The sequence below is a fragment of the Leptodactylus fuscus genome, chromosome 6 (assembly GCF_031893055.1).
Source record: "Leptodactylus fuscus isolate aLepFus1 chromosome 6, aLepFus1.hap2, whole genome shotgun sequence".
NCBI classification, from domain to species: domain Eukaryota; kingdom Metazoa; phylum Chordata; class Amphibia; order Anura; family Leptodactylidae; genus Leptodactylus; species Leptodactylus fuscus.
In genome coordinates, this window is record NC_134270.1 from 124,910,571 (window position 1) to 124,927,174 (window position 16,604).

The 16,604-nt window shown below is 41.8% G+C and overlaps 1 protein-coding gene across 1 annotated transcript; it reads right to left on the reverse strand.

The window, feature by feature from the left end:
* Window positions 1–240: 240 nt before the first annotated feature.
* CDC6 (cell division cycle 6) lies at window positions 241–5,677 on the reverse strand. Its single transcript, XM_075278693.1, has 11 exons — window positions 5,506–5,677; window positions 5,044–5,310; window positions 4,368–4,567; window positions 4,005–4,177; window positions 3,765–3,871; window positions 3,298–3,437; window positions 2,205–2,305; window positions 2,004–2,068; window positions 1,585–1,796; window positions 1,332–1,472; window positions 241–327 (listed from the first exon to the last, which is right to left on the reverse strand). The coding sequence occupies exons 1-11, from the start codon at window positions 5,675–5,677 to the stop codon at window positions 241–243; spliced, it is 1,665 nt and encodes a 554-aa protein (XP_075134794.1).
* Window positions 5,678–16,604: the final 10,927 nt, after the last annotated feature.

Below are 16,604 nucleotides of genomic sequence, written 5' to 3' on the forward strand. Positions count from 1 at the left end.
CCAAAAATAAAAGCAGACATGTGAACACAGCGTAACACTTAGCATATGTGCACACTTATAAAAGATCAATACCTCAGTATGCTCTTAGCAACTTATACAGTTGTTCCCATTGTCCTATCCCATAAAAACAAATAATTAACTCTTCATTGTTCACATCATTTGTCATTGTTTTGAAAAAATAAATATCTCCTTAAAATATCTTAAGAAAACTCGAAAAATACATTAAAAAAAAAAAAAAAATTAAATCCCAGCATGTAAGACACTTCCAATTAACACCTTGTCTTTGAAGGCATGCTCTATGTCGTGCTCCTCTATCTTTAAAGACACCTAGAGAAGCAAAGATACAAGAGTTAACCAATGTGGTCAGGGGGAAAAAGATACAAAACAGATTTTAAGTTTAGATTTAAAGGATGTTTCATCAGGGTGAAGCATATTAAACTAGTACCACAGTTAGATAATGTCAAGCTCATCTGAACATAATACCATCTCACCTATGAAAATTCACTCCTCCATTGCAGAGATATTCATTTATATTACAATCTGCAAATGAGCAATCTGATGCATAAAGGGCAGCTCCACTGATCCAAACTGCTATACCCTGCACCGCACTGCTCCAATACGCTGATGCAAATGTGAACACATGGCCTTGTGAGATTTCAGAATTGCTCCCTGATCCTGTCAGGGTTGGTTCACATCTTAATTGGTAATCCGTTCAGGGAAGTCCGCATGGGAACCCCCCCAAACGGAATACCAAACGCAATTGCAAGCGCTGTGCAGTAAAAGCACACGGATCCCAAAAGACTATAATGGGGTCCATGTGCTTGTTGCCAGATCTTGGCACAGAACATGCAGACAGGAAAGTAGTTCACAACTTTCCTGTCCGCATGATTCGCGCGGGCATCGTTATAGTCTATGGGGTCCGTGTGCTTTTACTGCACAGCAATTGCGCTTGGTATTCCGTTCGGGAGGGGGTTCCCCATGCGGACTCCCCAAACGGATTACCAAACGCAGATGTGTACGCAGGGTCACTCAAAGGAGGGAAGAGAGAAATTACAGCATTCCTGGGCAGCCTGGGGTGTGGTAGTTTGGAGCAAAGAAGCCATAATATGTGCTCCAGAATGTTCATTTCCGTATCGAGAAATAGATTAATATCTTGGCAATGGAGACAAATTTTTATGGCAAAGGAATTGCCACATTCAGATAAGGTGTGTTACAGGTTTGCATCACCCTGATAAGAGACTCCCTTTAAGAAATATACAGATACAGTTATGAAGTGATCTTATGTGAAAAAAACAACAAACTTTCTATGGATTTATTGCCATCTGAAATACCTTTGTGAGGCGGGCTTCTTTCGCTTTCTTGAGACCCATTATTCCTCTAGTCTCTAAAAGCTGGCAGAGGGACAGGCATTCTGACTGCCCAACCACAGCCATCTGCTGTTTCCGGCACACCTTGCTGTAAGTGTCATAAAGCTGCAAGACAAAAATACAGTCTGGATAAGTACAAACTGGAGAAGATAAAAAAAAAAAAAAAAAAATACACCCATTTCTCTGTGTAATGTAAGATATTGTACATTTTACTCACCTTTCCCATTGTCACCTCCTTGATTTTGCTCTGCTGTGTAAGTAATAAGAGGGAGCACACTACAAGTTTTTGCTGCAGAGGAAAGGTCTCATCCCCTCCATTATTTCCTGACATTTTATCTCCATACACATCAGAGATAACTCTGGAGATGTGTGGCAAGCTAACCTTCTTGGGCACAGGTGCAGACACTGCTTCTTTAACTGGTGAAGCACCTATAAAACAAAATAAGAAGCCAATGTTTCAAAAGTGGAAGTTTCAATCACAAATCTATGGAGCACCATTTATCCCAGACTGCAGTTTTACAACTACACCCATGCAGATGACAAGCATGTCACTAAAAAACAAGAGGAGGAACTGGGAAAGATTTAAGCAGCTGCAAAATCCATAAAGAAATCAAATGAAGATAACCATCTACTTACATTCAGTTTGTGGCTTCAGGACAGTCTGACTCCTTACATCTGATTCTACTATTTCTACAGCACGCCTGCAAGTGAGAAGCCATACTTAATAAATGTGAACACATTTAAAAATACTTTATTAAACACACAAAGACATTGCACTTTCAGTATCCACTCCCTCAGTACAGCCAGCGTGTGCATCCAATCAAGAAAAGCAATTACCTGCAGATGTCCAAAGCTTTCCGAGCATCTCCAGAAACTGCAGAGACTTTTCTGGCACAAAACTGAATGGCAGCATTATCTAGAACTGGGTCACCAGCGACCTGCAGAAGAATAGGCAGAATATTCAATAAGTCACCTTTTCAGAATAGACTGGAGTGAGTGAAACAAAGAGTAAGTTTTTACTGCACATCTGCAGTGGACATTTAATGGAAAAGTCCCCAATGAGGACAATAAATGGAGTGATAGGCCGCCTTATACCAACAGAGGCCAAAAGAGCATTCTGGGAATATACTTCAGAGTTTATAGGTTTTTAGTATTGCAAGGAATAGCGTGGTAGACTGGAGTATTACATACATGCTAACACTAGGTTCACACGTGGGTTCGGGTTTCCGCTCTTTGGGTCCGCTTGAGGATCCAAAGAATGGAAACCTAATCCGCTTAAAAGATTACTTGCGGACCCCATAGACTATAATGGGGTCTGCTGGGTTGTCGCCTGAAAAACGCAGAAAAATACAGAGAAAATTCCTGCTTGCAGGACTTTTCTCTCTGCCGTTTTTAAGCAGATTCAGGGATGGAAATCCCAAACACAGAACAGAGTTTGTTTTTTAAAACATGGGGCCTATGGGTGACATGTTACTTGATGGCATCCAGAAAACATACATCTCAGCTTTCCATCATGAAATAGATTTGACTACAAACTGCAAAAAAAGATGTTCAATAAAGATGGGCTGTAAATAGTAAGCAAAGGGCTCACCCACCATATGAATATAAGAAATGGGTGGAAGGATTAGCAGTGTTTCCTGTCACAGTAACCCCCCTGTACTTCTAGGTACATGGCTGAGCTACATTGCTGAGAAGACATCCTAAAGGAAGGTTGCCGAGTTTACAGATATTGCCATTACAGGGGAATATTTGGTAATAAGTGACAGCTAAGAATTATTCATTCACATTTCTATAAGGCTCGTGCAAATATGTGAACAAAAATAAATAAAACAGGTACCAACAATATGCAATGAAAACCAGACAAGGTTTGGCACAATGTATTCAGTCATATTAAAGTCAAAATTACACATGACCCTTTAAAGTTTCTTACCTGTGCAAGTCTGTCTTGCAATATTGTAGCTATCTGGTCTTTTGAATAGGGAGGGAAATTCAGTAACTGTGGCTTGCAATTGGGCCGTGCTTGCAGTCTAGGCAAAATGCGGTCAGTCAAGTCCAAGGCGTTTGCAATCCCTGTGAAGTAAATACAAGTGATCAAATTTCAGAGTTTAAAAGGGGAACATCGCATGCAAGTATTTTGAGGAATGAGGTTTGGAACCCTACAAAGGGTTATACAGGAAACTTGGGAAGCTCAGGATTGCCTGGGTTGTGTGTAAAACCAGGCAAACCATGTGGACCAGCAAGTCTTAACACGGCAAAGAAAAGGGAAGCGGAACTGTGCAATGTACAATGGAACACCGGGGAAAGAAAAATAGGATTTTTTTTAATTTTTTTAAACTCACAAGGGCCACCCTATGCTTCCAATGATTTCTGGATAACCCCTTTAAAAGCACTACTTACCAATAAGTACAACCCTGGAGTTAGTAAGCCATGGCCACTCAAATATGGTGTATAAGACATCATGTCCTTTGGTGTCCAGTTGATCCATCTCATCTAACACTAAAAGGCTGCAAAAGGGAGAAAATTAAAATGATCAGAATCCTATTTTACATGAAAAATATCATTTATCAGAAGGATTTATATATAAAAAATGCAGAAGAGACTGAATAAATAGGAGTCAAATATAACTAGTAAACATACATCATAGGTCCTTTGGATGTGACCAGTTTCTCTAGTTGTCTGACAAAATCTTTTCCAGAAAGGGAAGGCTTTCCATTGACAGAGATTTCTTCTGCAATGGCAGGGAAGATAGCCTGCGAGTTACGTATGGACATGCAATTGATATAAACAGCCTTGCAGTCCTCCAAAATCTCCTGAAACACAAATCATTAAGAATAAGAAAGCAAGTAGGGCAAACTCAGAGCACACCCACTACAAGTTACTTCCCTGGTCTAACCCGAGGCTGTTCACCCATTTTATGAGTTACAACACAAAACCACATAATATATCCTTGACAAAAAAAAAATAATCGTAAAGGGAGAGCGAAAATATGGTTGTACAAACCTTGTTCTCATGGAGTAGCTTGTTCAAGCAGGCAGTTTTGCCTGTTCCTGGAGCACCAGATATGTAGAGGCTGCCAGGCTTCTGAGAAGATACATGGGTCTTCAAGAAGGAGAGTATTGTTGAAGTCTCCTTCTCACGTGCTAGAAGACGTTCAGGCACAGCCGTGTTCAGGGCACTTTTGGCTTGCTGATAGCAGGATGCTGTGAAAAGGAACACAGCAAGAATGTTAACATCTGAAGTTCACAATCATCTCATGTGAAGGGCAGCCACCCAAGATGTCGCCACAAGGGATGGCTAGGGCTAATGGTACATGGGCTTTTAAGGTCTGGAAAATAAGTTTTGTAAATCGGCCATATTTTATGACTGAAATATTTAAAGGGAACTGGACTCAAACCATTATAGTTAAGTTTCACAGTGAAGCAGTGACTCCCAGATAACTATCTGGTTCTCTGAACACAGTGCAGTCTGGGAATAAAGGCATATACACAGAGTAGATTTTCTGGACCAAAATTGCTGTGTGCAGCTAGACGAAATATAGCTTCTGTCCCTCTTCCAATTGAAAACACACGCATGCTCAACCAATTGTGTGTATTTGGGGATAAGAGAAATGGCAAATCCACCAATTTGAATAATAGCTAATGTGTAAGGTAAAAGCTTAATATTAAATAGGTCTCACCTTCCTGCTTAAACAGACGGGTACCCACACTCTTTCTCTCATGTGGCACACGATGGGAAGAGCTTGGGGTTTCCTGACCTCTTTTCTGAGGAGATAACACAGAGTCTTCTCTCTTTTTGACAGGAGATAAGGGAGTTGCAGCAGGTTGGTTCTCATCAAAAATAAGTCGCCTCCCCTTGGCTAGGCTCAGGGGACCATTTGCATTCCGACTTTGTTTGGGTGGGGAGCATTGAAGAGACTGTGGGATGTTACAAAGATTATCATCACCTAATAGAATAAAAGAAGAACTGTAAGATGCTGACCTAGAAAGCAATATTTTATACCTGTGGTCCAAAATATGTCGATTCTCAGCTGTACAAACCTAAAACTCCTCACTTTTGCGAGCTATAGCTTTGCAACAGTTGAAAAGCCACAAGCTGGAAACCACTGATCTCCCCTACCAGTAGAATGAAAGGTTCATACCAAGCCTCTTCCGAGGACTAAGCGGCAACTCCTTGGAAGCAGGTGGCAGTGTCACAGAAGCTGTAATTTCTGATTTGGGCCGAACACGCAGTCCTCCTTTGGCTTGAGTCTTGGCAGTCTTTGTCTTAGGAAACTGAATTGAGCTTTGAGACTGGGACCGTGTATTTGGCATTACTGGGGGGAAAAAAAACAAACATCTTTTACACAAATCAATGATTATTGGGGTTTCACAGAAAGTCACTGAAACTCAACAGCTGGCAAAGCACATGTTTTCTACACATCCCGCGTCAGTGGTGCGCTGTATTTAACAGTACAATGTCGAGGCCTCACTACTGTAATGAGCCCAGTCTTCCCATTAGCAGGCTTCTGGGAAGCTCACGATTAAGTCATCAACAGGGAGCAGTTATAGCTTAATGAATGAGACAGCGAGGGCAGCGTGCAGGTTAACCAGTTTAATCAGTATGGAGCTGAAAACAGCTGGCAAGTCTTAACCCTTACACATCCTAAAAGGAATCACTTTTTTTTTCTTTTTAATAAATAGAAATTAAGTTCCAAGATTTCATTTCAAAACACTTCAACCTCATAAGAATCAAGCCACTGCCTTTATTGAACTCCGTAACCACAAGATTACTGCTTAACTGCAGAGCTGCTGTATCTTGTCAGACCCAGAAGAAACCTGTTATTGGCTTGTCACTGCTGGGGTCATCCTTCCCCTGTAACCAGGGCTCCCATGGACGCCAGTTATACTAGAGAACTGCAGAATACATAATAAAGCTTAAATGTGTCTCATATGAGTCTTTTATAACCTCTTAAAGGAGGTTAACAAAAATATATATACACAAGTGGGGGGGGGGGAATCTGTATAGCAATCCTGTTCCCTCAAGTCTATAAATATTGGGGGAGATTTATTTTAAGCAAAACATGCTGATAATGCTTAAAAAAAAAAAAAAAAAAAAAAAAAAAAAAAAGAAAGAAATGGCCTAGTCGCATGTGCAGAAGTCGTAGTAGAAGCAGCATGCTACTCAGTTCGCTAGCGCCATAGGAAGACGGGACCCGAGGACACTGCAGGAAGAGGAGGCGTGGATGAAGAAGACGGAAGACCCTGAATGCCCACCCACTGTGCACGATGGGCAAGTTTATCACATTCTGTTTTAAGGTTTTATTTCAAAATGGGGGGGGGGGGGGGGAGTTTAATATAACATTTACGGTGCCTGAATAGCCTTTTTAAAGGCTATTCACGCATATGTGGCGCTCTATCAGCATGATTTTGCTGATAGAGCCCCTTTAAGCCAACTACTAAGAGGTGCAAACTGACTATAGACAGTCTAAGAAAGTGCCAGTTTTATTAGACATTTTAAAACTCTCTTTTAGGCCAGGGCCCATGTGGCGTAAATGCTGTGATTTGCCTGCCACGGAATAAGACGCGGCGTATTACAGTCAGAGCAAAGTGGATGTGATTTTAGCAAGTCCCACTGCGAGATAAAAACCGCGCTGCAGACACGCGACGATATCAAAATACGGCGCAATTTTGTACATCGCAGCTTGTAAATTATACCTACGGAAATGCCGGTGGCTTCCCCATAGATATAAATGAAAAAGTCTGCAGAGAAAACCTAAGCAAACTTTTGTCTAATGCGCTGCAGGAAGAACCATGAAGCGTTGCAGTCTCCGTTTTTCCTGCATCGCTTATTGGCTGCAGGGCACCACATGGGGCCTTAGTCTTAAACTGTATTAGTTAATCTGCCACATTGGGTATTAAGATGACAGACAAAATAGGAAATCTTTATTCTTCTCACTCTATTTTGATCGCAATTTGAAATTTAGCAGTGAGTTCCTGAATGGCCAATCCCTTCTGTACTGAACACACAGCTTTATGTTAGTTTAGTGCTGTATTCAGGAACTTAGTGCATCACAGCTCACAACTAAGATAGATAGATAGCCATTAAGGCCCTCCACGATTTTCAGATTTTAATTTTTAAAAAGATGTATTGGGGAATTTGATAAATGACATTAATTTTCCATTGATTAGTAAATTACAAAGTCTATTACCAGCAGAGCTTTTTTATTTATTTTAAATGGCTAAACTTCCTGTCGTATGACTGGGTGGGCGCCACTGGGGTGCATTCCAATGTAGACACAGGATGGAAGGGGGCATGCTCGAAAAACGTTAGAAAACACTGACTTGTGTATTTGTAGTCGGGGTGGATTGAAGTTTAATATATAGTAACCTGAAGCTCCTGTGACCCATCTACTACACACTGGAAAGTAAACTACCAAACCATATATATTGGACTGGCTCAGAACAGTACGCCGAGTATGACAAATTTTCTTTAGCATGTTTTTGGGGCTAGAGCTACAGAAAGATAGGCCATGACATATGTTTTCAGCACCAGTTTCCAATCACCTGCTTTAGACTCACATTGAAAACAACAGAATGCAGAATTGAGGTGCATAATTATATCTAATAAAGGAAACCATGTTGGAATCTGTATGAACAGGACCTAAGAGATAAGGAAGCCGCCATGGAAAACAAGAGTCAGATGAGAGTACATAATGGGGGCACGGCAGGCTGTACAATAACCAAGTGCATAAGGCCTAAAGAGCAGAAGTATTTGTCAATGTGATCAGAGTGCCATAAAGTCACAATCCCCATGTGTCCAGGGATATGGGAGAAAGATCTGTTTGGTGAGGGTCAGCTGATGAGGACGAGGGGGAGGGGCAAAAGGCACCAGCAAAGCCTTGCTAAACATATGGGGCCCTACATAAAATGGAGTCACTACAGCATGTGTATGTATATATAGCACTAGCTACAGAAATAATGTTACATGCACAATGCTTTGTACACAGGGTGCATGCAGGTAGGTGTGTATACATATATGTGTATATATAAATATATACACACACATACCCTGTGTAAATAGGCAACTACATATCATATATAAGACTTCCAAAGGAAACTTGATGAATTGTAAAGGATTATCCAGATACCCCAAACCCACACAAGATAAGATGAATCTGCTGATGCAGCGTATAGATAGTATATATTTGCTATACCACACATTAGGTTGCACCTGGTTGATTATCATCATTAACAATTTCCACAATACATTTACTCCTAGAGCTATAACAAACATGGAGCCTAAGTACAGCATAAGCATTATATTGTATATACTTACTGGAACTTGAGGGGGAAAAATAATTACTAGACGTAAGACCTGACGAAGCTTCCTCACAGAGCGCCAGCTGCACACTGAACTTCGCGCGCCAAACTCTTGCACCTGGTTGTAACTCGCGCTCAGAATCTGGCGCCAAGCTCTCCGATTGGATACCGTTCGAGCTCAGTAGCGCTATGATTGGCTGTTTGACAAGGGCGAGAGTTGGTTATTTTCCCGGAGACTGAGCCGAGTGACGTCACCAAACCGCCTACTGTAAGCCAATGAGATGGTGTCATTGGGCGGAAATGATGACGCCCCTTTTACCCTTAGAATTCGTTTTTTTAAATATCGCAGAAATAGAAGGCGGCCATTTCTTTGGTGGGCAGAAACCAGATCAGCGAAACTGATATGTTAAAACGAAATGTGATTAAACACAATTGGTGACTAGCAAAGGAAAAAATGCTGCTGTATAGAGGGGAGATGTCCATGGTCTACATACAAACGTTTAGTATTAGGTGACGTGGCTGGCAATGGGCACACATGAGAAAATGAGTTTTGAACTCAACCTGAGCTATGAGCTAAGATGAACATCACACACATTACTTACTTTACAAAGGACAAGTACACATTGGAGAACCATGTTCCCCCTTTTTTGATTCCCCAACTTTCAAAGGACTGTTCACACTGCAGTTTTTTTTTTGTTTTGTATTATAAGGCAAAGTTCACATCTACATCAGTTTCTGTGGGAGACGCTGTTATAATATTCACCTGAAAACAGCAAATGAAAAAGTCCTAAATACACAAGTTCTTTGCTGGTTCCAGACAAAACCAAAAGACCATATTATAGTCAACGGTGTCTGCTGGATTCCGTATATGTCTGCACTTGTAGCATAGATGTGATCTGTAGTCCTGCAAATGTCCAGTGTAGCTTCACCTATTATTATAACATCTATAAGGGAGGATTCACATCTGCGCCCGTTAACACTGTGTTCACACCAGTGTTTGGTCTCTGTCTGTCGGGTTTCCATCTTCTGCAGACAGAAGATGGAAACCCAACAGACGGTGTCCGACCGTGAGTGCCAGTGAGCGTTTTGGGCTCTCGCGGCAACATTTTTTTTTTTAAACGGACACAAAGTCCTGCACGTCCGAATTTGTGTCCAGTTAAAAAAAAAAAAAAAAAATTTTGGTACTATTCCGTTATCGGGCCAGCAGCAGCGCAGTTCAGCAGCAGCTTTCGGGACAGCAGTTCAGCAGCGGGAATTACAATGACATCCGAGGACTGCTGGCCCGATGCTTGTGCCCAGTAACCAGTACATCGATGACCCCCCTCCCCCATCCTTCTCCTCCTGCCAGTGCTGCCCCCCAGCTCTCCTTACATCTTCCCCGTACCCTCTCCCCGCCACACGACTAGGCCTCACCTCAGCGCTAGTACCGAGACCGAAAGGAAAGACACCGGGGCTCAATCCAGGCCCTGACAAGAAACACGCCGACTATAGGAACGGTGAGCTACAGCGAGCCGGAGGGACAAACTTTCTGCAGCGTCCGGCGGCTATCTAGTAGCATTCATTGCTCAAGATTTACGGTGAGGCCTATTACAGGGAGAGGGTACGGGGCAGATGTAAGAAGAGCTGGGGGGCAGCACTGGAAGGAAGAGGAGGATGAGGGCATCGATCGATGTACTGCCTACTACACACAAGCACGGCCTCTATCATCGGGCCAGCATCGGCTTAGTCATGTGGCGGGGAGAGGGTACGGGGTAGATGTAAGGAGAGCTGGGGGGCAGCACTGGAAGGAGGAGGAGATGGAGGGGGGGTCATTGATGTACTGGCTACTGGGCACAAGCATCGGGCCAGCAGTCCTCGGATGTCATTGTAATTCCCGCTGCTGAACTGAACTGCTGTCCCGAAAGCTGGTGCTGAAATGCGCTGCTGCTGGCCCGATAACGGAATAGTACCAAAATTTTTACCGCAGAGAGTACAAAACACTCACCGGCGGTCACAGCCGGACACTTTTCAAACCCATTCATTCTGCAGGTTTCCGTCTCCTGCACAGTTTTGGGCAGGAAATGGAAACCTCAAAGCGGAGACCCCGGGCGCAGATATGAACGAGCAATCTGGCCGGTTTCCGTCATCTTCCCCATGAAACTGGAAAGGAGATGAAAACCCGTTGGTCAGCTTTCAAACCCATGCACTTGAATGGGTTTGCAATGGTGACCGCCCATGTGCGTCTCATGCCTGTTTTTTTTGTTTGTTTTTTTTAACTGGAACTTCCACTAGAATCTTTGTTTTAGCAAATCCAAAAGAAAAATTGGCATTAAAAAACTAATCTTTATTGATATTTTTAATGGTAATATTTCCCTGGGTACAAAAATTTTTTTTTCATAAAGATAGTCTATTTTATGCACCATTTATTTCTAAACACCAAGGGGTATCTAGTAAGCGTCTAAGAGCCCCTCTATTCAGTGGGTGTTTAAAAAAAACAACTATAAGACATTGCCTGTAGATAGCATGGCTATAGTCAAGGACTATTGAGTGGGTGCTAGTTCAAATCCCCAATCTATCTGTTTTGAGGATTAGTTAGATACAATTAATCTCAGACTAATTGACTGCTGAGTTGTAATATATATGACTGCTTCTAGCTCTTAAGAATTCAAAGAAGCATAAAGTAACTTTGTATCAATATTGCCATGAGTTTGTTCATAGCAAATATATATCCAGTTACTATGCCTCTATATTGCATGCCAGCAGAACGATAGGTTAGCTGATGGCATGGTTAGGATTTAAAATAATAAGCAAATGTCTAATGAATAGGCGTCTCTACGCGTTTCCCCCCCTGTTTACGGGGTTCCTCAGGAGACCTTTTGTATAAATACACCCCACGGTTTTGATGCGATACCGCGTCGGTAATGAACTCCTATTCAACTGGGACTATCTGCAATAACATTCCCTACAGCAGATTCTACCGTCCCCCAGCTTACTGAGTCCTGCTAATCCTGCTCTAATAGCACAGCCTAGATGTTCATTAATGGCGGTTATAACCACCATTCTCCGTGCCTTGATGGTAGGCACGGATAATTTTTACCAGCCGAAGGCAGAGCGCCGCAGCGAGTCCCTTTATACCCAGGACAAGAGGTGCGTACTTACCCGCCTTCCCGCTCGTCTCCCATGACTGAGGGTGTGTCAGACTCCGCCCCCCGTCAGTGATTGGTTAGCGGGTAACTATGGTAACGGAGACGCTCATCTCCGTACCCGGCCAGATGATTGCCAGCCTGCAGCAAGTCGCACGTCTCCAGATCTTAACCTGTGTGTCCCTTAGTACAATCCAGCTCTGGGTGACGCTTCAGCAGCTTTAGAATAGACAGTAACACACCGTGGTCATGAAGATGTTACATTTAAACCCTACTTATAGGGTAAGAAGGCTGGTACCTATCATTTTCATAGATGACCCAATGTTGGACGCAAATGGAAAATATACCACATCTGCCCTGCAGTTTGTCAGAAGTGCAGGACTTCCTAGCTATTACATACAATTTTTAGTTAACCCCAAATTTGCTTATTGACTTTAAATAATTGTCCCCAACATTATCCGAAATTATATAACTTATCCAATAATCATCTTTCAGATGTTTCTAAACATGACCTACATAACCTGAATAACTGTCAAACTCTAAAAAAGCGTCTCACATCTACTTGTGCGATTTTATCACTACAGACCCACCCTATCCTTCAGATAACCCTCACATAAAGTAATATTAGAAAAATACACACATATCCCAGGTCACGAAGGTCTTACCGCACATACAGACCAAAAATCTAAGATTAACCCTGAACGCTAGCTTGTTATAAGTGTCCATTTTTGTTATTATTAGGGGGTACCCGCCATGCATAATAGAAGACCACCGCGGTATATCGGTAAAACGATCAGATATCGCAGAACCATATCTACCATGCACTATATTATGAAAAAATACCCCTAATACTTAATGACAGGAGCATATTAAATGAAGGACGCGTATGAAATGATCTCATTCAAGCCATCCGGCTTGACACATTGTAGGCGGTATGTCCATTTTGCCTCTTGTTTGTAAAAGTTTGCGATCAAAATCCCCCCCACGTATGGAGGGCTTTACCAGTTCTATTCCCTGAAAGGACAGAGCCCTGAGGTCCCCATTGTGTTCCTCCCACAGGTGTCTGCTTATTGGTTGATCCTCTTTTCGATTCACATAACCAATGTGTTTTTAACTGGACACAAACTTCTGCAAGTCCAACTTTGTGTCCGGCTAAAAAAAATTTCCCTACGGACAGGCAGAAGACGCACACAGACGTCACCTTTGCAAACCCATTCAAGTGAATGGGTTTGAAAGCTGACCACTGGGTTTCCGTCTCCTGTCCAGTTTCGCAGGGCAGAAGACAGAAACCCGCGCGGAATGTCTAAACCGGAGACCGGGCACAGATGTGAACCTGCCCTAACCGACATGTAAGGCTACAGTCACACCTGTGTTCAGTGACTGTTCAGGGATTCCATCCCCCCCTTCAGCTTGAAAAATGCAAGGAGAAAAGTTCCTCAAGCAGGACTTTTCGCTCTGCATTTTCTGCGCAGAAACCTGACAGCACCCATTATAGTCTATGGGGTCTGCACCTAACCGCTTTTTAAGCAGATAAAGTATCCGTTTTTCAGCTCCCCCAATGGACTTGAGAAACGGAAACACAAACGCAAGTGTGAACATAGCGTTAACATGCTCTTTGCAGTCCCTTGCTAATGCCCCCACACTACAATGCTGAAAAGTGTATAAAAGAATACAATTATATATACTTATTAAATAATACTCACCTCATTACCCCTAAGGGCTAGTTCACACGTAAAAACCTCCTGGCTTATTTTGGTCCTGAAAAAAACCGCTTCCTAATTAGGAAGCTTTTTTTTTACATTGCCAGGCTTTTTTTGGAGCTTTTTTTTTGTAAAAACTGCTTCCAAAAAAAGCCAGGCTGTTTTCCCCTCCCATAGAAGTGAATGGGCTAAAAAAAAAACGCTAGCGGTTTTTTCCGCGTGGTTTTTTGCAAAAAACAGCTAGCGGTTTTTTGCAAAAAACCGCGCTGAAAAAAACCTGCGCTGTTTTTGCCTCCCATTCACTTCTATTGCTTTCTTCAGGCGGAAAACGCCTGAAGAAAGGTCATGTCGCTTCTTTTTTCTGCTAGCTGAAAAATAACTAGCAGAAAAAAAAAGCTAGTGGAAAAAAAAGCTAGCGGAAAAAAAAAGCTAGCTGTTCACATAGGGCTCCATTGTAAAGGGGCTGATTTTGAAGCGAAATCCGCTATCAAAAAACCCCTTTGCCCACGTGTGAACTAGCCCTTAGACCACTTTTGTCAGCACCTAAGTCATCAGTAGGCAAAATATAATGACATCACTAAATTGCCCCTGCCTGATTCCAAACTGTCATGAGCAGAAAAACTCCTCCTCCATGATCCATCACTGTACCCAAACCATCCTGAAGCCGGAACATAAATCTTTCTCGCTGGCATGGTACCTAAAATCCAGATACAGGTCCGATAGGATGTAAAGGTCACTTGACTGAGAAAAGCTAGTCAGACACTTTTGGTAGTGACATATCCAGGAGCACCAGAACCAGATACAGTTACATAGGTTGGAAGAAGAAAAATATACACTATACGGTTAACGGAAGGTTAAACTAGATTAAAAAAAAAAACAATTCTAACACGGCACTGATTCTTGCACGATAAGTCATAAGGATCAGCGCTGCAAAACAGAATCCCATTTACTTCAATGGGTTCCGTTTAGCACGCATAACACTTTGAAATCAATGGGTTAAAAAGCCCCCCATTGATTTCAATGTGATACTCGCACTAAACAGAACCCATTGAAGTCAGTGGGATTCTGTTTTGCAGTGCTGATCCTTACACGAGTTATCGTGCAAGAATCAGTACTGCGTTACATCGTGTGCATGCACCCTTACCGTGTAACTTTTATGTGCTTTTTGGCTATTGATTAAGGTAGGGGTGTGTGTGTGTGTGTGTGTGTGTGTGTGTGTGTATTTAGTGAACATATACTTTGTTAACCTATCTAGCTTTCTTTTAATAGAAAACAGGCCGTAAAGTTCCCACTAGCAATGTTCTAATCATTGCCACTGAGGGTTTGTTCCATACACCGGTACTTAAAGGGGCTCTATCATTGGGAAAAAAGTCATTTTTAGATAAGCACATCCTTGCATAGCCTTTAGAAAGTTCATTAACATATTAATAAAAATGGACTTATTCCAAGTCTACTGAGGCGATTAGCATACAAAAGGTAGGTGTGGAATAGCCTTTCTAAAGGCTATGCAAGGATGTGCTTACCTAAAGATGACTTCCCAATGATAGAGCCCCTTTAACACAGTATGTAAACTTCACTGAAATACACTAAATTATTAGTCAAAATCTAGCTAAAATAAATCATATATAAAGTCATTGTGTTACTCCTCCACCTTTTTAGTGTGTTAAAAAAAAAAAATTTGGTCAAGCTAGAAGGGACTAAGCGCATAAAGTGTGAACGGACCCTAATAATCATTTCTACTCAGTGAACCAGTATGTAGAGGTGTAGCATTTTCCTTTATATGCGGAACATAAAGCTCAAATTCCCATCTGTTTTTTATAACTAGTCACATCTCAGGGTATTTCATAGCTAATACTGCAAGCTAGGATTTCTGAGAATCTTGGTTTTGGTGTCATACAAAAGCTATTTTTATTGGCAGTATAACACCAGAGATACAACTCCTTAAAGGGGTATTCCCATGACGCTTGTTCACTAACCTGCAGGCTGTTGTGCTCTCTTCACTTCCTGCTTTTCTCGGCACATAGGTGGGCGGGGTTTCACTTGCACGGGATTGGTTGAAAATGAATTACCACAGTGTGAAGCTGATGTAGCAGAGCTGGATTTGAGTCCGTTTGCATTACATACAGCCCTTATCAGCCAAATTCAATTAAACCCACTACTTAGACACAAACAGCTCAGAACTGCTCCCAGACCCTCCCTCTCCCCCTTGTCACTTGACAAATGAGCAGATAATCCCAAGCGCCATAGAAACAGAGTGTAAACAATGAAGTGAATAAATTAAGATAGTGGCCAAACAAAGCAGTTTTGATAAAGCAATGAATTTAAGAAAAGTCTTAAATCCACATAAACTAGCAGTATAGATAGGATCCTTGTTATGGGACAACCCCTTTAAAGTAACCCCTACAACTGTATATACTTGCACTACAAACATGTATGGACATTCCTGCTAACCGCTCAGTTAGAGGACTGCTACAGAGAATTTTACAGTATGTTTTCTATTAAGAAAAAGTTTGGCTAAGTACATAAACAAATGTTCACCAAATGCACCCCTCTTCCTACACAATAGCAAAAAAATAAAAAATATATAAAATAAAAAAGGAGTTAAACGTCATATGCCCAATCCTTGTTGTCCTTGACCTCTGCCCACAGAGACGGCTGATATATATAGACGTAAATCTAATACTGTACACGTCCATGGCCGTAATACAGCTGTGTGCATCAGTCAGGTATTTAGAGGCAAGGACAAGAAAGATTCATGTCATGCATGATCAGGAACATTACACAGAATCCCAACCTTGGCTCTATATATCGAGGCCTTCACAAAATGAGATCATGGACGTATATTTATCTACTGTAAAAGGCATATGTAGCTATAGCTACTCAAAATGTCTTCCTTTTACATCTATAGTTTCATATACACAGCCTGATCTGTGGAGGTTGTTCATGTACAGCACATAAATGTCTATAAATATACAGCTTCTTATATATGCAGATGTCAATGAATTTAGGTGTTGGAAAAAAGAAATCAGATAACACCAAGGTAAATATTAGTACACATCCACATTTAACCCTTTCTTCAGTACCAGTGAGGATAAGGCCTTAGTGAATGGGCTAGGT